This window comes from Sapajus apella, unplaced genomic scaffold (assembly GCF_009761245.1).
Source record: "Sapajus apella isolate SASKATOON/1434 unplaced genomic scaffold, GSC_monkey_1.0 scaffold178, whole genome shotgun sequence".
Classification (NCBI taxonomy): domain Eukaryota; kingdom Metazoa; phylum Chordata; class Mammalia; order Primates; family Cebidae; genus Sapajus; species Sapajus apella.
Window position 1 is genome coordinate 1,327,855 of NW_022437118.1, and position 24,817 is coordinate 1,352,671.

The window sequence follows — 24,817 nt, forward strand, 5'->3', positions numbered from 1 at the left end:
CAAAGCCACAGCCCTGGTCACACACACACACACACACACACACACACACACACACACACAGCGTCTCACCTGAGCCACCTCTTCAAAGTCATCATGCCTCTTCTGCAAGGCCCGGGCTCGATGTAGGGACTTCCCAACTCCAGTGTGTTTGCTGAGAAAGGCCTCACCATGGTTTTCAATCCAGTCCAACACCTGGTCAGAGAAGGATAACAGCAACAATGACTTCCTAGCAGAAGAAAAGACACGTGACAACATGTGCAACTGCTAGAGTCCTAATCACCCCCATATCCCATCCCTATTGAAAAGCAGAAGTTCAGGTGGACATGTTCAATCCACTGTGGGTCCATGGGATTTCATTATTGTCACTGGTAATATGATAGTCCCACCCCTAACTAAATTCAACTTATCCTTTTTGATCTCCAGATTATTCTTCCATTGCTTTTTCCATTTTCTTGGTTCATTATCTTAAACAAGCTACATAGACCATCAGGCACAGCTTTACCCCCTCACCACTTCTACCCAATTGCATAAAGATATTGGCAGGAAATTAGGCAGCAGCAGTTTGGGCAGCATCTTGGCCCTCATTACTCATCCATCACTCTGCCATAAGAATACCCACAGCAATGGTGACCAGCCATGGGGATCCTGCCTCATTGTGCTCCTGGGACTCCCCTTCCAAATCTTGAAAGCAAAGTCCAGGGTAGTCAGTCCCCAGTTGAATGCTCAAGATATCTGACCACTAAGACAATGGCTTCTTTCCATTGTCCTAGTGGTCAGATATCTTGAGCATTCAACTGGGGACTGACTACCCTGGTTGAATGTTTTCTAGGTCCTCTGGCTTCTTTCCATCTCTCTCCTCCAATCAATAGCAACCAACCAAATGAATAAAGTATTTGCATCCTAAGTCCTTTAGTATCTGAGTCTCTTGGGAAGCAGTGTTCTTCATGTTCTTCCAGGCTAAAGATCTAGTGATTTGGCTTTAAGACAGTTTCTTTGATATTTAGAGACTTTGGAACAGAGGATCCTGGGCAATAGAGGAGTGAGAGAAAGGGGATGCTAAGAAGGGTAGAAAATAAGTTTTTCTGAGGAGCAGTTGAGAGGCAGGATGGAAATCCCTTAGTAAAAGCCTTGACATATAGGGAGGACCAAAGCCTTTTATACTCATTTTGCATTCTTGCAGATGGCCTAACAAAAATGTATGCATCCCAGATATCATCTTTTGATCTCAAAGAGTTGTTGCTCAGTAAATCAGGTGGCTACAATTAAATCAGAATTACAGTATGAACACACCTGTTATAGATCCTGCTGAAACTCAAGCAAGCTCACTAAATACCTGCAATATTAAACATTAACTAAACATTTGATTAATGATAAGCTAGCCTTTCCAGATTTTGGAGGAGCTTACTGGAAAATGATTTAGATGAACTAGGTCTATTTAAAAGGATGTTTTAACTCATACCTGTGTCTCAAACAGATTGCCCTATAACAAACAGAGGTAAAACCAAATCATTCCAAAGACTACAAGCACAGGAGTTCTCTGACATTTGGGATATTTTAATATCTGCAGTGTGCAAAGTATGGACATTTTCAAAATCTTTGGTGACAGGATCACAAAGCCCACATCATGATTGTGCTAGTTCAGAGAAAGGTACATATGAACATAAAAATGAGGCTTAACAAACATCCACTTAATGAAGACAGGTGGAGTAATTGTCTATCACCATGAGGAAAATATTAACAAAAAATGAATTTATCTAAACATTATCTATGGAGATTTTAAACCCTTTATAATATAAACACTTGATAATATATTCTGGCCATATACACACACACGCACATACACATTTTTTTTAAGTATTCTGGAGGCACAACCCTAAAAAGAAATTGTGGTAGTGCTGGATTTTTACCTTTTGCAAACACTGAAAAGGTGGCACTGAAAGGCACGTTCCTGTCTTAGAAGAGCCTACGTTTCTCTAGAATTACAGCGAAACTTCAACCAAAAAAAATCAGGAGAATGTATTTTTACTTGGCTTGCCACAATTAGATCTCACAATTCTGTACTGTAACAGGAGTTATGAGCTCCGGCATGCAAGGTCAAAGGTAAATACTTCTAGTCACAAAGTTTTCCATATATTATGTGCCAAGCACAGTAAAGTTTTAGACTTTTAATGCATAAACTTCCATTAATCCCTTTTGAGAACAAATTGAGGTTTGAGGATAATTTTCAGCATACATAAGAACTACTGGTGGCCATTTATGAATATATTGGAATTTATAACAGATTTTTCAGACTACATTTTTTTTTAAATTTAGTTTTGAGCAATTAAGTATGACCTGCTTGTCTGGCAATGTTTTCATGAGTTTATTTTATTTCATTTTTTATCTCTAGCTTTAAGAAAATTGGTTATTCTGAAGCAAATTCGTTGAAGAGGAATATTTTTCTTCTAATAGTTCACCTGCACACAGTGTTTGCTCTCCCCAAAAATGATTTCACAACTTTTAAACATTTTTTAAAAGGCAATTTGTTTCCTTTTTAAGTTACCCCGCTTTCTTTAAAATGTCAATGTATTTTTAGCTAGTGGCACTTTTTTTTAACTTAATCGGCTATGCCTTCATCACTTAAAAACCTATTTCATATTTGAGAGGCTTTTACTTCATCTTAACATAACTTTGATTGCCCTATGATGTTATAGTACCATCATTTAGTCCAATTTCTACCATTAGAATTGAAGCTGTAGGAAAAATATGTGCAATCTTGACAAAAGTTCAGGAGCTGTGCAGAAATCAATTTAACAAATCAAAAAGCAAATAATTTAGGAAATTAACAAAATGACTTTCCTAATCCAGACTGAAAAAGTACTCAAGGATAGATAAACATAGTCAGTATATGAAGTATTGTTAGAGATTCTAGTTTCTGACTATTTTGTTTCAGACAGTTCACTTGGAGCCATTGTTGTGTGATACAAGTGTTTAGACCACATACTGTCTTGACCCTGATTCCACGTCCTCCAACCTTGGGAGTACAATCTGACTTGACCCTGATTCCATGTCCTCCAACCTTGGAAGTACAATCTGACTTTACATGCAGATCCTGCACAGCAGAGAAATGTGTTCCTGAGCAGTCACCAGCAGTGCCTGACAATTGTATTACACACTGTAAATGTACAGGTGGCTTGAAATTCTGAATTTGTTGGTTTCTAGTGAGTTCCATTAAGATGAACCAGGCCCCAGAAGCTGAACATCACTGGTTAAAGAATAAATTAACTTTCTAGCCAAATCCTGGACCCTAACTAAGTACAAGTACCCATCAAGGTACTCCTTATAATCTTATTCCTGAATGATTTATCTTCATCTACAAGGCATATTTAAAATACTCAATTACCAATCATAGAGTATACAAGATGACAGTCATTCAAACCTATTGATGGCTCTGAATTGGTATTTGAACATTTCCAACTTGGGAGGTTTTACCTTTTTGTTTTTGTCTGAGGGGTCCTCAGGTAGCAGAGAAGCACATGTGGGTATATAAGTATTCACATATTCAGATATTTATTTGATAGTGTTGTTGTGCCCTCGTGCCAGGCACTATAGCACCTCTAGAGGTGGGGGTGTAGCAGTAAACAAGGCAGGCATGGTGTGATGCTGGGAACTCAGTCTTATAGGGGTAACAAGCACTAGACACTAAATCACACAATTCATCATTCACTGCAAAGGTGAAAAGTGTCAACAGCCAAATGCATCTTCACTGAGGAGTCACGGAAGGCTTCTTAGAAGAAGTGAGATTTAGCCGAGATCTGAGAGAGTAGGATTTAACCAAATTAGGAATTTAAAAGACCAGCATGGCTTGCACAGAGGTAAGTATAAAATGGACCCCGAAAAGGCAGGAACCAGATTGTGGTGAACCCTGATGTGCTGAATGGGACAACCCAGTGTTCATCCTAAGAGCCACTGAAGGGTTGCAAGGAGGATAAAGACTATTTCATTTTCAGTTAAAAATTATTGCTCTGACTGGCTAGGTGCAGTGGTTCACACCTGTAATCCCATCCCTTTGTGAGGCAGAGGCAGGTAGATTGCTTGAACCCAGGAATTTGAGACAAGTCTTGGCAACATGGCAAAACCTTGTCTCTACAAAAAAAATTAGCCAGGTGTGGTGGTGTACACCTGCAGTCCCAGCTACCCAGGAGGCTGAGGAGGGAGGATCCCCTGAGCCTAGGAGGTTGAGGCTGAAGTGAGCCATGATATCACCATTCCAGCCTGGGCAACAGAATGAGACCTTGTCATAAATAAATAAATAAGGCTCTGATTGCTTTGTGGAGGATCAACTGGGGAAGGCAAGAGTAGAGAGTGGAAAACAGGAGGCAGAAATTATGACAAGAGGTGATGGTGACACAGGCAAGGCCAATGGCAGTATATATGGATAGACAGGTTGGGGGAAAGAATTGCCAGGACTTGGTCATTGGCTATGGGGGAGATGGAGAGACAGGTGGTAAGTCTGACTCCCAGAGGCATGTCTCAAACAACTGAGTGGAAGGTAGAACTAGTCACTGGTATAGGAGTGAAAGAGTTATAAGGGGTAGCAAAGACATAACTTTTTTTTTTCTTAAGATTTTTTTCCCTTTCCATGCTCATGCTCTTGTTTTGAGTATGAACACAGAAAGGAATACTCAGAGGCATAAATGTCAGTGATTTGTACCCCTAAATTTGAATGGGAAATAGTACTCAATAATAGTTGTCAATCAGATTCTGGTAACATGTGCCTTTAGTTTCAAAGAAGTAATTTATACAATAAAGCTTAAAAATAAATTATAAATTGTTGATCTAGCTGAATCACAATAACAAACCAGTTGGGAATATCAAATCCACTTTAAAAACATAACTTTAAACTAAGCATCCATCAAGGGATGACTGGATAAAGAAAATGTGGTAATATTTACAATGGAATACCATTTAGCCATAAAAAAGAATGAAATCATGCCTTCTGCAGCAACATGGATGGAACCGGAGGCCATTAACTTAAGTAAAACAAGTCAAGCACAAAAAGACAAATATAACATGTTCTCACTTATATGTGGGAGATAAATAATGCATACACATGGATGCAGAGTTTGGGGTGCTAGAGAGTGGACACTGGAAAGGGAGAGGGGGTGGTTGATGAGAAATTACCTAATGAGTACAATATATGTTATTTGGGTGATGGCTATCATAAAAGCTCTGACTTTACCACTATGCAATCTATGTATATAACAAAATTATACTTGGACCCCATACATTTATACAAAAATAAATAAATAAAGGCATACCTTCAGACTTAAGTGAAATTAACCCATGCATTCTTGAAATGGCTTTTCACTGGGGTATAATTTTTGAGCAGCCCCTTACCCTGACATACAAAGTCCCGCATGTCTGGCCCTACCATCTCTTAACCCCACCTCAAATGAATTCCCGCCTTACCCCACAGCACCCTAAAAGCTGAATCTCATCTCCTATGCTTTGCTCTATTTCTCCCTTCACTTTCCATATCCTTTCCTTTCATGTACCCACTTCCCAGGCTACCTCCTACTTATCCTTTAAGCTCTGCCTCAAAATCATTGGCTATGGAATGCCTCAACTCCTTAATAACCCATCTGGGCTGGAGTGGGTGTTTCTCTTCTCTGATTCTGTTCAAACCACAATTATTGCCCACAGGCCTGTCTCTCACACTAGGCTCCAACCTCTTTGTACTCCCAGGATGCAGTGTGGTACTCACCATAGAGTGGTTGCTTAGCACATGTTTAATTGAACTGAACTCAAACTGACCTCTCTAACACAGAACTTTGTAGTGAAAGACTCCTGCTCTACACTCCCACTGTAACTCTATCTCAGTCTGCACTCAAAGTTCTCTCTTTGGGCATCTCTACCCTCTCCACCGCCCCACTTGGCAGGTAGTTCCTAGAGGAAGGTAGAGTATGGGTTTTTCACCATTTGTATCCTACCCTTCCTTCTCCTCTACCACACAGCATCCTTGCCTGCATTTCGCACTCAAAAGATACACAATGACTGTTCATAGCCATGAATTGCCAAGTGCATATGTGGCTGAGGTCCCTGCCCTGCTTATCTTGAGAGGAATTTTGCCATCCCATTCAGGAATGCCATCATTAGGGATAACAGTACAGGTGAGCCCAGGCTCCTTGCCACTACAGCAGGCAGGCAGCTTAAAACAGCTTGTAAAGATCTTCCTTTCTCCGTCTTGACTTTTCAACCAGAAAGTAGTCCTTTCCCAGAACAGTCTTTTCCAAAAGAGACGTTCACATCCTGAACTAGATTTGAAAGCTAACCTAACAGCCATTATGCATAATTCTCTAATCACCCCCTTTCTTCCTCATCTAATTGTGTTTATTCCAACCAGCATTCAATCAAGATGCAATGCCTTTCAGCACAGGAGACAGTCTAACTGCCAAGGAGAAGGAATTTTTTTTTTTTTTTTTTTTTTTAGCTGAAGTCTTGCTCTGTTGCCCAAGCTGGAATACAGTGGTGTGATCTTGGCTTAGCAAAACCTCCACCTCCCGGGTTCAAGCAATTCTCCTGCCTCAGCCTCCTGAGTAGCTGGGATTACAGGCACACACCACCACACCTGGCTAATTTTTTGTATTTTTAGTAGAGATGCGGTTTTGCTATGTTGGCCAGGCTGGTCTCGAACTCCTGACCTCAGGTGATCCACCTGCCTCGACCTCCCAAAATGCTAGGATTACAGGTGTGAACCACCACACCTGGCTGGAAAATGTCTTTTTGAAGAGATCAATTAACAAACAATCTCTGTATAGTGGCCATGAAGGCATCTGAGCTCATGGGAAACCACTTGGGTCTTAAGGACTTTGTAGGTACCATTCCATTAGCCAGAACTCTTCTTTTTTTGGAGACAGAGTCTCACTCTGTCACCCAGGCTAGAGTACAATGGCACAATCTTGGCTCACTACAACCTCCACACCCGGGTTCAAGCAATTCTCATCCCTGAGCCTCCTGAATAGCTGGGACTACAGGCACACACCACCATACCTGGCTAATTTTTTTGCATTTTGGTAGAGACAGGGTTTTACCATGTTGGCCAGGCTGATCTTGAACTCCTGAGATCAGGTAATCCACTTACCTTGGCCTACCAAAGTGCCAGTATTACAGGCGTGGGCCACAGTGCCCAGTCCCAGAACCTCTTATTAAACAGGCCCCACTGCTCATTCATTCAGCTCTCTACTATCGCCAGCCATCGCCACACCAGCTATTGCCATATGACACACAGCATACTTGCTTGATTTGGGTGTTATTTCCACCCCCTGACTGCAAGCTCTATGTGAACAGGGGTTTCATTTGATTTGCTGCTGTGTTCTTCTGGGTAAGTGAATAACAAATATAATTTGAAAACTTCCTGTGTGAAAAGGACAAAAATCATGAAAAGAAATGGAGACTTTTTGCAAACATATGTGGAATCAGAATCCCAACTCTCTGATCCCTCACCTGGCTCTCTCTGATAAGTCATCTTATTTGAAATATGTTATTCAGCTTGTGTCATAATTTGATCCAGAGGGTAACAACAAGATGCTTGATATTTTAAGTAAACTGAAGAATTCCTCTGTCTTAATTCCTACCTCTCAGCCCCTAGCTCCCTGCCCATTTAGAAAGTCATTTTTCTGAGGTAAATGAAGGAGCATTTATGAGCCATCAGGCATCTGCAAGACATTTTATTCTGTTAAAGGTTCAAGTACACACAGTGTGAAGAGTACTCAGGAGAGTCTACCACATGATTATTTCTGTCGCCTCACACAGCACACTAAGAACTAGTCTGAAGGGGAGCAGCTCCTAGGCTGCCTGGACTACCCAGCTCCCCATTGGTTGCAACTGGAGAGCATGCAGGCACCACTTGAAATGGCCAGTTACTAGCAACTCATTTTCCGTCCCCTCTTTGGAACAAGTATGATCAAAATAAATGTCTTGCTATGATGGCAGGAGAAGCCATTAGTTTTCTGAGAGGGCTCAGTGGAAACTCATTAGCAGATGTACAGACCATGCTTCTTCTGAGAGCTACAGTCCTGTCTCCTGGCAGACTCAATGTTAGGTAGAAGCCAGCTGAGGGTCCACAGACCCAAAATCTCAGCTGCCCCCAACCTGGGCCCCTCAAGCCCCAGCCTGCCTGCACCCATCCCGTCCCAGGATAGTGGAGGCTGGGTCGTCCCACCTCCATGAGAGAACCTCCTCTGCCTGGTGCCTTGCTATCTGTTTCTGGAGGCACTGTACTTTTTAACACTAAGGCTTCAAACTCTTGTCAGCAGTTTTGAACTTTAGAATGCTTAAGAATCACCTGGGGTTCTTTTTATATTATAGACTCCACTTCATTCCCAATTCTGAATCAAGAAATGCAGAACAGGGCCTGATGATCTGTTTTTAAAGAGCCCTCCACTCTAACCAGATGATTTTAATGCAGGGGTCGAAGGACGATACTTCGAAAAATATAGTTACATATTCACATGTGATACCTCCCTCATTTTCTATAACAAACGGAAAATAACTTTTAGCCATTTTTTTCCCCAAAAAAAGCTCTCAAACCTACACTTGCCCCATTACCCTTGTTCATGCTCTATGGCCACACACCATGCCTATAGCTTCCAGTCTCCTCCCACCCCAACTCAGCCCCAAACTGGCACTAGATTGCCTCAAACCTTTACTCTGATTACGTGAATCCTTCAACAGCATCACATCAGTAATCATGTATGAGTTCTTTATCCGTTAGCCTAGTATTCAAGGCACCAGAAGTAGCATGTAGAGATCAAGGACATGCTAAGGATAGGGACTGTCAGAAAAAAGGTAACCTGGATGGTCACTGTCTTATTACTTGTTAATATAACGATAAAACAGGAATTGAGGACATTAAACATGTGAAAAATTGTTGTGGATCAATAAAGCCCTGAGGTTCAGTATCTCCTGGCAAGAGACTTCTCACTGCCTCCCCAGGCCTCATCAGCCTCCCACCCCTGCCAGATGAGGTGCCCAGGTCCTTCCTTGGAAGGTGCTCACCATCGAAGAACCACTCTTCAGTCAGGACAGAGTTTGTATTTACAAAATCAAAGTAAATACCAAAGTAAACATCAAGGGAGAAGCCCACGGTCGGGAAGGGAAGAGAGGCAAGAAGGAAAGTCGAGCAGAGAACAGAGTGGCTGGAGTATAGCAAGGGAAATGGGGAACCAGGAAGAAAAGGTACTAGAAGCCCATGAGGTTCTAGGCAGGAAGGGTGTGAGCATGCCAGAGGCAAGCCTCTAGCTCATTCCCGAGCCCTGTAGAGGCTAGGGAACACATGGAGAGGACTGAAACCCATAGTCTTTCGTACTACCCTCCTATCACAGGGAAAGGGTTGGAGTGCTTCCTCTAAGATTAGGGACACTAAAAAGGCAGATGGGAATGTTTCCCTCCCTCTCTTCATTTTAATCAGACAAGCAGGAGCCTCCCTCTCAATCTGTACCAACTCAGCAGAGTCTCAACCTTGTGTTCCTTCTGGGCATTCACGCTGCCCAAAGAATCATCTAGTACCTGCTTGAAAAATATCTTAATGATTACATTATCACCATCAAAAAAACTTATCTGAGAACTTTAAAACTGCTAATTATGGCCATGGGTAGATGGATATTATTCAAGATATATGCTGCAAAGAATAGCATCAGTAATGCTAAGTTAACATAATTATAACTGTGAAAAATAAATGAGAATGGGTAATGTCTGTTTTGGGGAAATTTGTGTTAGTGATAAATAGCTAGAGAAAGCATATGGAAAAAGGTTTTTGGGTATGAGTAGGACTACCTTCTTGAATCTTACTGGACAGGTAGTTTGAGATCAGTCTCAGCTGTCAGCAGCTACATGATGTTAGGCAAGTCTCATCCTGTGGGACCAAGTAATTTATCAGGACACTTTGACTAGTGATACTCTGGTAGTAAATTATAAATCTCTCAAGGGCATGATCTGTGTCTCTATTCCCATCTTCCAGCATAGGGCATATGGTATAGTAGAGAGGCTAAGAGGATAGAGTTTGATATTAGGTGAACTTGGAATTGAATCCCTGATATGCCACTAGCTGTGTAATCTTAGGCAAGTTTACTTAACCTTTCTGAGCTTTAATTTCCTCATCAGAAAGACAGGAACAAAACTCTCATCTGCATCACCGTGATGGAAGATTAAACAAAAGGCAAGTGAAGAGATTAGACATTCAATCATATTTACTCATAAAGATGATAAATCCTGAGCTTTGAATAATATAACTTCTAAAGACATATTTAATTGTAGTAACAAAATCTCAGGGTTGGAATGCAATCATCCCTCCGATATTTGAATCCTCTTCTCAATGTACCCATCAAATAACCTGTTGCACATATGGTTCCCCCATGAGTGCATTCCTTGATCTAACGAGGTGCAGAATATGCCATGACACTTTCCTTTTTAGATGTTTTAATCCTTCTTTCTTATAGGAAGAGTTAGTTTCTAGACCTGACATCATTCTGGTTACCTTTATTTTTTAAATAACTAATCATTCTGAGAGCAATCTGAAGTGCTCATATTCTATTATGCAAAACTGTCAACTGGCCTATACAATGACCAAACTGGTTTAGTGTAATTAAGAGACTATAATCACTGGATCTACTAAAAGATTGACTATTTGGAGTTTTTAGAAAATTACAGTCAAATCCCTTTCAAATAGTCTTTGGCAAACTAGGGCTGACATAGCAAAAGCTGTAATTTTCCACCTGAGGGTTCAGAGAAACTGAGGGAAGCAAGTAAAATCTATTTATAGTACAGGAACAATGGACTTTAAATGAATATTAATTTTCATTAATTCAGAATGGAAGTCACCAAGGCAGATATATTCGGACATCACTGCCCTTCCCTAGTTCACATGACCAGACTGCTTAAAAACAAGATATAGGAGCCTCAAATGTGTCACTGACCTATTCACTCCAACAAGACCACTCCCTACCCTTTCAGCCTCACCTCCCATTATCGCTGCCAGGCATAGTGGTCCAGTTAGATTTCCTCATCCTTGTGCCCTGCCTGTAAGTTAGTTCTCTGCTTTCTGGTCTTTCCCAGGAACGTCACCCCCATCTCCCTGACCTGTGCTCCAAGGACTGGTACAAAGCCCACCCAACTGGAGGGAAATCTCTCTGCACTGACTCCAAAAAGTCCACTGTTGTTTGGTTTTTTGGCTCTGAACATGGATAGCTGTGTGCCATTAATATATCCTGGGGTGTATGTGTCTACTCTCAAAGTCAGAGACCACAAACTTCTAGTACAAAGCTGTTCATACAGAAGGTGTGCCAAAACACTTTATAGACGTGTTCTTTTTTTAATTCTTTTTTTCTTTTTTGAGATGGAGTCTCGCTCTGTCACCCAGGCTGTAGTGTAGTGGCACAATCTTAGCTCACTGCAACCTCTGCCTCCCAGGTTCAAGCAATTCTCCTGCCTCAGCCTCTTGAGTAGTTGGGACTACAGGTGTGTGCCACCATGCCTAGATAATTTTTGTATTTTTAGTAGAGACGGGCTTTCACCATGTTGGCCAGGCTGGTCTTGAACTCCAGACCTCAAGTGATCTGCCCGCTTCAGCCTCCCAAAGTGCTGGGATTATAGGTGTGACCCACTGTGACCAGCCTCTGTCAACTGGCATATTTTTTATTTGTTACAGGAAAACTAGAATTACTTTATAATTTAAAAATAGGGGTTGGGGCTGGGCGTGGTGCCTCACACCTGTAATCCCAGCACGTTGGGAGGCTGAGGCAGGTGGATCACAAGGTCAAGAGATCAAGACCATCCTGGTCAACATGGTGAAACCCCGTCTCTACTAAAAATACAAAAATTAGCTGGGCATGGTGGCACACACCTGTAGTCCCAGCTACTCAGGAGGCTGAGGCAGGAGAATTGCTTGAACCCAGGAGGCGGAAGCTGCGGTGAGCCGAGGTTGCGCCATTGCACTCCAGCCTGGGTAACAAGAGCGGAATTCTGTCTCAAAAAAAAAAAAAAATAGAGGTTGGGGGTGGGAGGGTTAAAGTCACACTAAAAGACAAAAACATGGAATTATATGATTTAAACAATCAGTGGAGATTATTCCTGTGTTTGTGTTTTATTTGCAAATCCTACCTACTATCTACCAAAGAGTGTTGTCTCCTGGATTTGCTATCAGATAGGCTCATTCTTGAGAAAAATGGAGAGTGAGGAAGAAGGGGAGGCAGTCCAAGATGGCCTGCCTGCAGCGGATGCTCTGAAAAACAGTTGCTCTAGCTAAGGAAAGATAGAATGAAATGCATATCTCCCAGAAAGAGCAAGAATCTAGTGACTCCTTGTTCTTTCCTCCACAATTCAGGTCTATCTGGGCCTAGAAGTAGTCCTTTTACATACATGGGAAGATAGAGGAGTTAGGGGAGAATGAAAAACAGATGGCGCATTGGGATTCCTTGCATCCAATACAGGAGCACCCAGATTCATAAAGCAAGTTCTTAGAGACCTACAAAGAGACTTAGATTCCCACACAATGATAGCAGGAGAACACCCCACTGTCAATATTAGACAGATCAATGAGACAGAAAAGTAACAAGGATATTCAAGACTTGAACTCAGCTCTGGACCAAGCAGACCCAGTAGACATCTACAGAACTCTCCACCATAAATCAACAGAATATACATTCTCCCCAGCATCACATCACACTTATTCAACAATTGACCACATAATTGGAAGTAAAACACTCCTCAGCAAATGCACAAGAACAGAAATCATGACAAACAGTCTCTCAGACTACAATTCAATCAAATTAGAACTCAGGATTAAGAAACTCACTCAAAAACCCCACAACTACATTGAAACTGAGCAATCTGCTCCTGAGTGACTACTGGGTAAATAACACAATTAAGGCAGAAATAAATAAGTTCTTTGAAACCAATGAGAACAAAGACACAACGTACCAGAATCTCTGGGACACAGCCAAAGCAGTGTTTAGAGGGAAATTTATTGCACTAAATGCCCACAGGAGAAAGTGGAAAAGATCTAAAATCAATACTCTAACATTACAATTAAAAGAACTAGAGAAGCAAGAGCAAACAAATTCAAAAGCTGGCAGAAGACAAGAAATAACTAAGATCAGAGTAGAACTGAAGGAGATAGAGACACGAAAACCCTTCAAAAAAATCAATGAATCCAGGAACTGGTTTTTTGAAAAGTAACAAAACAGATAAAATTCTAGCCAGACTAATAAAGAAGAAACGAGAGAAGAACCAAATAGACACAATGAAAAAGGATAAAGAGGATATCACCACTGATCCCACAGAAATATAAACTACCATCAGAGAATACCATAAACACCTCTATGCAAATAAGCTAGAAAATCTAGAAGAAATGGATAAATTCCTGGATGCATACACCTTAACCAGGAAGAAGTCAAATCCCTGAATAGACCAATAACACGTTCTAAAATTAAGATAGTAATTCATAGCCTACCAACCTAAAAAAGCCCAGGACCAGATGGATTCACAGTCGAATTCTACCAGAGGTACAAAGAGGAGCTGGTACCATTCCTTCTGAAACCATTCCAAATAATGGAAGAAGAGGGACTCCTCCCTAACTCATTTTATGAGGCCAGCATCATCCTGATACCAAAACCTGGCAGAGACAGAAGCGAAAAAGAAAATTTCAGGCCAATATCCCTGATGAACATCAATGCGAAAATCCCCGATAAAACACCGGCCAACAAAATCCAGCAGCACATCAGAAAACTTACCTACCATGATTAAGCTGGCTTCATCCCTGGGATGCAAGGCTGGTTCAGAATATGCAAATCAATAAACGTAATGTATTACATAAACAAAACCAATGACAAAAACCACATGATTATCTCAACAGATGCAGAAAAGGTCTTTGATAAAATTCAACACCCATTCATGCTAAAAATTCTCAATAAACTAGGTATTGATGGAACGTATCTCAAAATAATAAGAGCTATTTATGACAAACCCACAGCCAATATCATACTGAATGGGCAAAAGCTGGAAGTATTCCCTTTGAAAACCAGCACAAGAAAAAGATGCACTCTCTCACCACTCCTATTCAACACAGTATTGGAAGTTCTGGCCAGGGCAATCAGGCAAGAGAAAGAAATAAAAGGCATTCAAATAGGAAGAGAGGAAGTCAAACTGTGTCTGTTTGCAGATGACATGATTGTATACTTATAAAACCCCATTGTCTCATCCCAAAATCTCCTTAAGTTGATAAGCAACTTCAGCAAGTCTCAGGATACAAAATCAATGTGCAAAAATAAGAAGCATTCCTATAAACCAATAATAGACAGCCAAATCATGAGTGAACTCCCATTCACAATTGCTACAAAGAGAATAAAATACCTAGGAATACAACTTACAAGGGGCATGAAGGACTTCTAAGAAAACTACCAACCACTGCTCAAGGAAATAAGAGAGGACACAAACAAATAGAAAAGCATTCCATGCTCATGGATTTACAAACAAGAAAGTAATGAACGGATAGGGTCTTAATTTCAGAAAGGCTCTCATTTTTAAAAGCATGATGTAGAACAGCCACAGGTGTGGTTTTATACTTTTTCTTAGCTTTAGTTTAGATGTCGTGGTGGCCACAGAAAAGTCAGATCACAGCAGTTCCCTGATAGTTGAAGTCTGGAATGCCACCCTCCGCTTCGGAAGGCCTTTCACCTACCCTTCCGGCAGCCCCTCTGCAGCTCTCCGGAGCCCATTCTAGGAAAACAGCTATAAAATCAGCACAAGGGTAAAGAGGACACCATGGATACTGCACAATTCATGACCCAGATCATCTCTAAGAGTCATGGAGAGTTCACTGAAATAGCAACACCTCTCCCTTGTGCCTTCAGAGGCTGGCGCCTCACTCTGTCTCAATCACAGATTGCCTCCTGTGGTCTCCTGTGCTCAGGGATGATGTATTTATCAGGATAGCTCCAGATGGCAGGAGTAGGCAACTGATTCATTTGCTTCTCCACTCCCAGCAGGCCCCACGAGGGCTTCAGAACTGCAGCCAGCACATCGGTAGTGCCCATTTCTCCTGGGATCAAGGTGTTTCCTCTGATGACTCAATTGATGCTCCAGTCAGAAGAGGACTCTGCAAAGGAGTTATGGCAGCCCAAGAAGTGGGGACATGCTGGAAGGCCCATCTGCTCCTGTGACTGATTGCACAGTGACTATCCTCTTATTCAGAGGCTGTCACAGTCAGTGAGATAAGAATGCCCAACTCTTTCTCCACTCTGCCTGACTACTTCAGGCAGCCAGCACCAGAGGCTCCTCTAATAACAGCTGTGAAAGGAACCAGTACTCCAAAGACATGTACAATTGCTCTCAGTTTTCCATGTGTATTTCACTACACTGGAAATATACAGTGGATTACGTTTTATTATATAATACAGTAAATACATTAGATTATACTTGGATTATACCTGGTTGATATCCAAAAGAATGAAAGGAGAGTAAATTATTATTTTATGTGTACAATCTTGGAGTTGCATAGTAGCCACAGAAAAGTCAAACAGGTGTTTGAACACAAGTGCGTCCACCCCAACAGCTCCTCTGCAGCTCTGCAGAGCCCATCCTAGGACAACTAAGCCCATCCTTAGTTCTCCTATGGTGAACTAAGGGAGAGATGACAGTGAGCCTCGATCTCAGTCCCCATCTCCGAACCAGCTCCCCCTGACCCAGTCTATCAGTCCTCCAGCAAAGGTCCCAGGGTCCCCCGGAAGACAGAAACAGAGAAAGTTCAAGGAGAAAAGAATGAGTAATTTCATCTGAAAGGGCACTTATAGTAAAACTGTCCTTTTGTGGTCAGAAACATAACCATGTCTTTATTATTAGTGGTAAAGGAAAAAGCCAATACTAATGTCGTAATACAAAAAAAAATTACATAAAGTCAGAAATAACCTGTAATCATGAAACATACACTGAACAACAGCCTATGTTTTAAATCTGATTTTCCTGGTCCAACCTTGTCAAGGAATCCTCTGAAGGTCCCCGTACCCTACTCCACTCCCACTCTGGCATCCCAGACAATCCTCAGATAATCCTGTACCCCTGGGCTGTCTAGCAATCATTGCCTGAGTGTGGATCAAGCTCACCAAAAGAAAAATGTGCCATATTGGCCCTAACCCTAACTCTCACCCATATTGACACTTTGTGAGGCCGAGGACGGCAGGCCACCTGAGTTCAGGAGCTCAAGACCAGCCTGGCCAACATGGTAAAACCTCGTCTCCACAAAAATACAAAAATTAGCTGGTGCAGTGGTACATGCATATAATCTCAGCTACTTGGGAGGCTGAGACACAAGAACTGCTTGAACCCAGAAAGCGGAGGTTGCAGTGAGCCAAGATCGCACCACTGCACTCCAGCCTGGGCAACAGAGCAAGACTCCGTCTCCAAAAAACAAAACAAAAGAAAAATGTGCCATATGACTATGAGGAATTGCAGTTCCTGAGACTGAGTCTCCCTTTCCAACACCACATGGCGAGAAGGCGAGTCTATAAAGTCACATAGGCAAGAAACATGTAATTCACAGGTCCAGTTTTTGTTTTGTGTTTTGGTGGGTTTCTGTGGGGCAGTTGAGAGCTGAATTCCATTTTTCCCTCTATAAATCTGGGCTCTCCTAAGCCTTATCACCTAGGTCAGGGACTTGAGCTTGGTCTGACTCCTAGAATGCATGATGGGCACCAGGGCTCAGAGCCTGTTACCTGCTGTACGTCCTGCTGGAAGACACAGAGCTGCAGCCGCTGGTGGAGTCGCACCTTGCGGTGCTGCCAGATGCTCTCCAGCCGTCGCTGGTGGTGTAACACCTCGTGCACCACGTCCAGCACCTGGTGCACTGCTTTGGAGTAGTTGGCTGTGGCTGTGAGGGACTCGGAGTTCCCAGGGCTCAGGGGCCGCTGCAGCACATCTAGCAGAGCTTTGCCATCCTGGCTGACCTGCAAGAAAGAGAGAAGATTGGATTAAGGGAAAAGAGTGATAGGCAGGGCACGGAGAAAAACAGGAAGAGTCTGCCTGAGGGTCCCTGACTAGGCCTTCTGAGAATCTCAAGCCTCCCACACGCAGACAACTATCCAGCCAGAGCTTCCACAGGGCCCAGCCTCCAGCCTGGTGGAGGGCAGAGCAGCCGGAATCCTGGGATAGGGGAGTTGCTGGAGTGCTGGAGAGTTATCTGTGAGACTCTCTCCCTTCCTGAATTTCAGCTTTGTGAGGGCAGGGACCCTGCCTGCTTGCTGCTTTCCTCCCAGTGCCCAAAACAGTGCCTGGCACATAGTAGGCACTTGGTAAATAATTTAACTGACTCACACTAGGTGAGACAGCATAACTTCATTTCAGAAATGAAGTCAATATAAGTTGCCACCATAACCTTCTCCTGCTCTTTCTTTCCCAATTTCTTCTATCTGGCTCCAAACTTCTAGATGTGTGACAAGAGGCAAGTTATTTAACCCGCTTGGTCCTCAGCTTCCATGTCTGTAAAGGAGGGATAATTACATACATACTTCATAAAGCCGTGGTGAGGATTAAATGAGTTAACACACATAGAGTGTTTAGAATAGGGCCTGGCATGTGATACTGGCTACCAATTTTATCTTCATCATCATCACTATTTATATGGTTTGTCTATGCCCCCACCAAAGTCTGATCTTGAATTGTAGTTCCCATAATCCCCACATGTTGTGGAAGAAAGCTGGTGGGAGGTAACTAGATCCGGGGGGCAGGTTTTTCCCATGCTGTTATCATGTTAGTGAATAAGTCTCATGAGATCTGATGGTTTTATAAAAGGGAAATTCCCCTGCACACACTCTTTTGATTGCCATCATGTAAGACATGGCTTTGCTCCTCCTTCACCTTCTGCCATGATTCTGAGGCCTCCTTGGCCATAGGAAACTGTTAGTCCATCAAACCTCTTGGAAGAAGCAAGAAGCTTCCATGGATATGAAGGACAAAGGCTCTTCCATTGAAGATCAACGGCAGAGGTGTTACTGCAAAGTTAAGAAAGGGAGGGGGGGAACCTCTTAACAGTCCCCTCAAAGTAAAAGGAAACAGCTACATATGTATATCTGTGTAGATATATACAAGTTAGTAGGTTTGTTAGAGATGGAGACCTGCAAACACTTATCTCCACCCTGTGTGATTTCCTCTGGATCTTCCAGTATTAAAATTAATATTTTTTTAATGAGCTGTTTCATAAAAAGGTGGCAGGGCTAGTGTGAACATGTCCATTCACCAACCAGAAAGCAAATTCCAGAGAAGCACAGTTTCATTTCCTTATATTCCTCTCCCAAGAGGAGAAAGTCCAATCTTCACACACAGGATGAGGCAGGTGTGTGTGTGTGTGTGTGTGTGTGTGTGTGTGTGTGTGTGTAGAGAGAGAGAGAGAGAGAGAGAGAAAAGAAAGAAAGAAAGAAAGAAAGAAAGAAAGAAAGAAAAAGAAGGAAAGAAAGAAAGAAAGGAGGGAGGGAAGGAGGGAGGGAGGGAGGGAGGGAGGGAGGGAAGGAAGGAAAGAGAAGAAGAAAGGAAGAAAGAAAGAAAGAGAGAGAGAGAAAGAAAGAAAAAGAAAGAGAATGAATGTGAGTATACCAAGGTGGTGCCTAATAATGGCCCCAATTTTTTCTGTTTCCTGGCTGGAGACACCATAGTTCACAGATCAAGATTCTTATAGATGTCACCAAAAAAAGAAAAACAGCCTCTCTTCTTATTAGTCCCACCCAGGCTATTTCACAGTGTGCAGACCAGTGCCTTCATCACCCACCCACACGCAGACATGCCCAAGACCCATGGCTGCCCTGCTCCATTCTCACCTCTGTGTAGGCTTGGGTCACCTGCTCATATAAAGTCTGGTGGTGGTGGATTGCGAGCTCCAGGTCCTGCATCTCAGATGGCAGTCCACCTTCACTGCACATTTTGCACCAGGCGTCCACTCCAGACAGGAACTGGAAGGAGATGTCGGGTGGGTCAGTGGGGCAGCACTGAGGGTGGGGAGTTGGGTGGATCATGGAGAGAGGGTCAGATACCTTGGGAAGAAACATTGGGACTTCTGAAAGCCTTCAGAGAACACTGTAGAGGGTAGAGTTTTCTAATTCTACAAACACTAACTTGTAGTAAGAAATCGGAACTAGGCACCCGTTTAGGAAGTATAGTCTCCATAAAAATGACTATTATGAGGCCAGGCATGGTGGCTCATGCCTGTAATCCCAGCACTTTGGAAGGCCAAGGCAGGCGGATCACAACGTCAAGAGATCAAGACCATCCTAACCAACATGGTGAAACCCCGTCTCTGCTAAAAATACAAAAATTATCTGGGCGTGGTGGCACGCGCCTGTGGTCCCAGCTACTCGGGAGGCTGAGGCAGAAGAATCGCTTGAACCCAGGAGGCGGAGGTTGCAGTGAGCTGAGATTGCGCCACTGCACTCCAGCCTGGTGACAGAGCAAGACTCTGTCTCAAAAAAGAAAAAAAAAATGACTGTTATGAAACTGCAGGGGGCAGGTGAGTCATCAGATGTTTAATAGGTTGTAGCTACACACAAACTGTAATGTCCAGGTAGGGAAACAGCTCACCCCATTCCACGAATACATTAGCGCTTCCTGTCCCATGCATACTCACAGGTATACGTGAGGGGCTGTGTGTAACTTAAGACGTTCCACACCTGTGCTTTACAGTGTGTATATCCAGTTATGAAGACAAGCAAAAAACACCTCACACAGGACCACCAGGAACTCCAGGGAACCTGCAGAGACCATTCACACAGGAGATGGAGGCTGTCCTCAACAGGACTCCCACTGTTGGGTCAGTCCCCTGAGGGATGGAAGCGAGTGAGGCAGCCTAGGGGGAAAGACTGTGCTATACCTACTGCATCCAGGGATATGTAGACATAGATCTTGACAGGCATCAAATTATTCAAAAATTAAAATTAACAACTATGGATGACTATGGGTCTTCATGAACAAAAGGTGAGCTAACTGAAATCACTCAGATTTATAGGGTGGAAAAACGCACCTTTAAAATGCAAATGATTCACCCAACAGTCTGGAATGGTTCTGTCTATGATTCCCCTTGCCTGGGTGCACAGCTCCATTTAAATTAATTGCCTAAATATCTTTTTATCCCATTGCCAAGAACAGCCCACATGAGGACAATAAAGAGCTGCCTAAATAAACACATGAAGAAAAAATAGCCTTGAGTCAGTTTTTTTTTTTTTTTTCCAGTTAAAAAGAAGCATGGTTTATGAGTGTCCCTGAAGGACTAGTAATACCTGCAGAAATTGCATTACAAAATAGATACAAATAAAATTGCTTCTGATCCAAACCAGTCCAAGTCAGGAAACATGACATAAACGTGCGCTTCTCCTGTTTCCTCAGCTCTGGCACTGCAACTGCTTGCATTCTAGTTTTGTTGTCACTGTCAGCTTTCAGTCCCTGACCTGTTGATTGTTATGGTTGACTTTTCATTCTGTATGTATGTTTTATAACACATTAGGCCATTTCTTAGCAATTCTGGAAGAGTGCCAGGTGCCATCCAGTATCAGATCAAACAACATGTACATGCTGAAATCTTAGAAGCTTCTTTGCTCCACCAATAAATACTTTACAAATGACCCTGGGAGCAACTTGACATTCTTGTATCAATCATGGGGGAGCACTCCTTCAAGGCCCTGGGATTTCCCTGCAATATTCTAACAGGGGTCCTGTAGCATATCCCACAAAATGTTCACCTCAAGGAGATAATGCCAGAGAGACAAAGAGAGAAGTATTGGGTCTTCCTTAACCAACATGTAAAAACCTAGAATAAAGTATGTAAGTGACAAGGTTGAAGAGAGAACAGGAGATTGAACATCAATATTCTCATGGCCCTAAGAAAGAACCAGTCCCTAACAGTCCCTACCACCATCAACCTTAACAACAGCGACAAAAAGATATGGCCAAATCCCTCTCAAATTATACAGTTATGCTTGACATAAGCATTATGTCAGTCTTTGGAAAGTTCTCAGGTGGAAACAGACACAAGTGGAGGAAATAAAAAGATACCAGGATAGCATGTGGAGCAAATACCCATAGTAGGAACATCCACTGTTTAGTAAGCACACAAGGCACCTTACATGTTCCATCTCTCATGCTGTATCTTTAGCATAGCCCTGTGCCATTTATGATTAGCTCCACATTACAGATGAGGAAACAAGCTCAAAATGGTGTCATTACTTGCCCAAGAGTGAATGAATGGTAGAACTGGGATCAGAATCCATGTGTCTTGCCTTAAAGTCTAGACTCTTAATTATGCTGTGTTGCCTTCCATGCTAGACAGGATAGCAGAGGGAGAGATTTAAGGTGTGACCAGGTGTCTGACTCTCCCTGGCCTATGTTAGCCAAATGTGATGCAAAGAAGGAAATGTAGAGGTTAAGAACACAGGCTTAGTGTTAAACACACCTGAGTTGAAAGCCTATCTACTCACGGATTGTGTGATGTTAGCAGTGGTGCGTTAGTAAATGTTTAACAACCAGCACATATACGTATGTGTGTTATGACTATATATTACACATACATAGGTAAGTGCATTTACAAATTCTACCGATATAAAGAATGTATATCCCACAACTTACAGAGAATAATAACATATACAATGCTCTGTATTGTATATTTAATGTAGCCAATTGATTCTCACTGGATGCTTTTGACATATAGTTGCAACTGACAAACATGTATAGTTCTGACATATATGCTGGTTGATATATTCACTATGTTAAGGAGTGAAACAAAATGAAAAACACTTGAATACTTATGCCAGAATATCACTTGTTCATCCAGGATGTCAGCAACTTCTTTGCTGAACCAAATAACAGTTTTTTTAATATTGGAAGAATATTTCCTTGATTTTTGTGTGTTATTCACAGTGTAACAGCTATACACAGAGTACGTTTTTAAGTTCAGTCTGCATTTTAAAACACTTTCTCCCTCATGTTCTCAAGACTCTAGGCAACAGTAAAGCAATAAACCAATCCCTGGTTTGTAGCATCTGATACTTTCTATAATACGAAACTCCTACCATGGTGTGTTTTAAGCTACCAGTGTGACATCACCAACATGGAGTTGGGAAGAGATGATCCATACACAGCATACAATTGTATGGTATTTCCACCACAGCAAAAAATAAATACATAAAAATGACCTCAAGAACATAGGTAATAACAATATGTGGTAAAATAATCAGGAAATGATGAGTTTTGAGTATTTATTAACTTTGCCTTTAACATAACATATTTAATTATAAACCTACATAATTAAGCAATGGCTAAATGTGATAATCAGCTCACAAAATTTCTGAAAATTTAACTCTCTCTCTATGAGCTGGTTCAAGATAGGCTCCAACACATGGTGGGATCTTAGGCAGGTCAGTCACTTAATCTCTCTGAGCTCCAGTGTTCCTCTTTGTAAAATGGGTTAGCAGTGTCACTGGCCAATGCCTGGCCACTTAGTAAGTACAAGTAATTATTATCTTGATCCATTATATTATTATTATATTACTATTATCCCTAGGAAATGCTTCATGTAAAATTAGTGTCCCCCTGCTCTCTGCACCTCAATGATCATTTTACATTCGCCCCTTTGATCTGTGTTCAGAGAATGCACACTAAGCGGACAGTCAACATATGCACATATGCACACGCAACCACTACCAAGCAAAATGTAAACAGACTCTGTGTCCCCTCTTATTTGTATGACAAGCAAAGTCACCAAGGCTTACCAGTGTTTCTTTGTGCACACAGGAGTCATGAAAGTGATAGAACATAGGTTACTGTTGCAACAACTCAGCAGGGTCTTCAGTGTCTCAAAAAGACAGGCAGAGCTCTCTATAAAGCGTGTGTGCCCCCACCTAGCCTTCCCCTGCCCATGCCCAACCCTTCCCACCAATAGCAGCCGCTGTGGGTTTTTTGGGCCTTACCTGCTCAGCCTTCTGGTGGAACACAGCAGACATGGCGAGGATGGTGCTGCGTTCATCCAGGGCAGCAGCAAAGCTCTTCCACTCCTGGTCTAGCTGGGTGGAGATCTGCTTGATTTGTTGTGAGGCATAATGGCCAGCCTCAGAGAGGCGGGAAGCCACAGACATGATGCGGTTGATGTTGACATAGGCATTCTGGAAAGCAAAGGAGAATGCTCAGTGGGGCAAGCTCAAAAGACATACAATGAGCACTTTTGTGGGGTGCATATTTGGGGAAGGGAGCTACCCAAAACAAAAAGTCTGAGTGAGAGAGGCTGGTACAGGCTATATTAGTGTATTTGTTTTTGGACCAAGGGAAATCTTTTTCTACAATTCAATTTAGTAGATAGCAGGGACCTTTCATTGTGGGGAAGCAGCATAGATTTTGTGTCAACTGTTAATGCACTTTAAGCAGTCACTTTACATGGACTACCTTTATGTAATCTTCACAACCATCATACGAGGTCATTCCTGGGGATGGCATATAACTCCCAAGAGCACTCTTTGGAAGTGATGGCTCAGATAAGGGCACAAGCTAACAAAAGCAGAGACATCTCTCTTGCTCAGGAGAGGGCTGTACCCAGGGCATTATTGCCACCTACATACAAGGCAGATGTACTCATCAAAGAGGGCAAAGGAGACATGGTAATTCCACATCTTCCTATCACCTAGCAAAGATGTCCCCACCTTCCTCCTACCTCCTTCAGCCCTGCCGAAAGAGCTGAAGCACTGGTCATCAAACAAAGTTTAAATAAAGACAGCATTTGAAGCCACTCACTTTTCCAGGCTAATAATAAGGTCGGTGAAGCCCTTTCTCATTCCTGCTTGATTTAGGAGGATTTCCCCACCTGATCCCAAAAGGCCTCTGTGGGTACCCTAAAAGGCATCAAGGAGGGGCTCTCTTGGCCCATTGTCTCCTGTCATCTTGTGTTTTGTTTACTTGTTTTGTTTACATTCATTTCCATCTTTGCTTGCTAATTAAAAATTCATGAACTTGTATGCTGTTTCCTATTAGGTCATCAAAAAACACTCCAGGAAGGAAAAAGGCAAAAGAAAGAACAAGACAAAAGAAAAACCCCACAAACATAGGACAGCAGTAATTATGGCTATTTTTAACTGCTATCTCCTGTTAGTTGTCTGAGGTGTCAAAACAATCAGGTAATGTGGCATCCACAGGGAGCTTTTCCAAATCACACAATGTCTGCATGAAGGAGGAGCAGGGAGGCACCTTCATTCTTTGTTACAAATATTCTCAAATGGTTATACATATTCTTCAGTAACAACATTTTCTCTAGGTTCTACTAGCTCAGCTATAGTTCATTAATACTCAGTAGTTTTAATGAAGATTCTTTATTTTCCTCTCTCACTTCCCTCATGGTCCCCACTTGTCTTAGCTGTCCTTGACCTCTGAGCACACCATCCCAAACCTGGACCAGGTTGATAGGGTCTCTCTTAATTTAAAATGTCTCTGCGGAAGTTTAAAAGGTTAAATGAAGAACTTCCACACAAATCCATCCTGATGCCTAATGACCCCCATGTGTCATCTCTTTTTTTAGTCTGGCCTGAGACCTTTCTGACACAGTGCATTTTCCTAACAGAACTGGGATATTACTGATTCTTGTTATGGGAAATAACTATCCTCTAAAGATGCTGGATTCATTCTCAGCCTTGTTTTCTGAGTTAGGACACAAATTCTACTGAAAATTAACCTCTATTTATAGAACTGACCGAAAAACCACTCTGCACTTAGAAATAGAGGGAAAGAAGGGGGAGGGGAAAGCACACACTGATTTTGACAGTTTGATCTT

At 42.3% G+C, this 24,817-nt stretch overlaps 1 protein-coding gene across 1 annotated transcript in view; it reads right to left on the bottom strand.

The window, feature by feature from the left end:
* The window catches only part of KALRN (kalirin RhoGEF kinase), a 602,830-nt gene that overhangs the window by 378,316 nt on the left and 199,697 nt on the right, over positions 1-24,817 (bottom strand). The window contains exons 7-10 of the mRNA XM_032268307.1: positions 22,974-23,188; positions 18,840-18,971; positions 16,746-16,976; positions 70-192 (exon numbers count right to left, since the gene is read on the bottom strand). Of these exons, the coding sequence (XP_032124198.1) occupies positions 70-192; positions 16,746-16,976; positions 18,840-18,971; positions 22,974-23,188 (701 nt within the window). The remainder of the gene's footprint in view (positions 1-69; positions 193-16,745; positions 16,977-18,839; positions 18,972-22,973; positions 23,189-24,817) is intronic.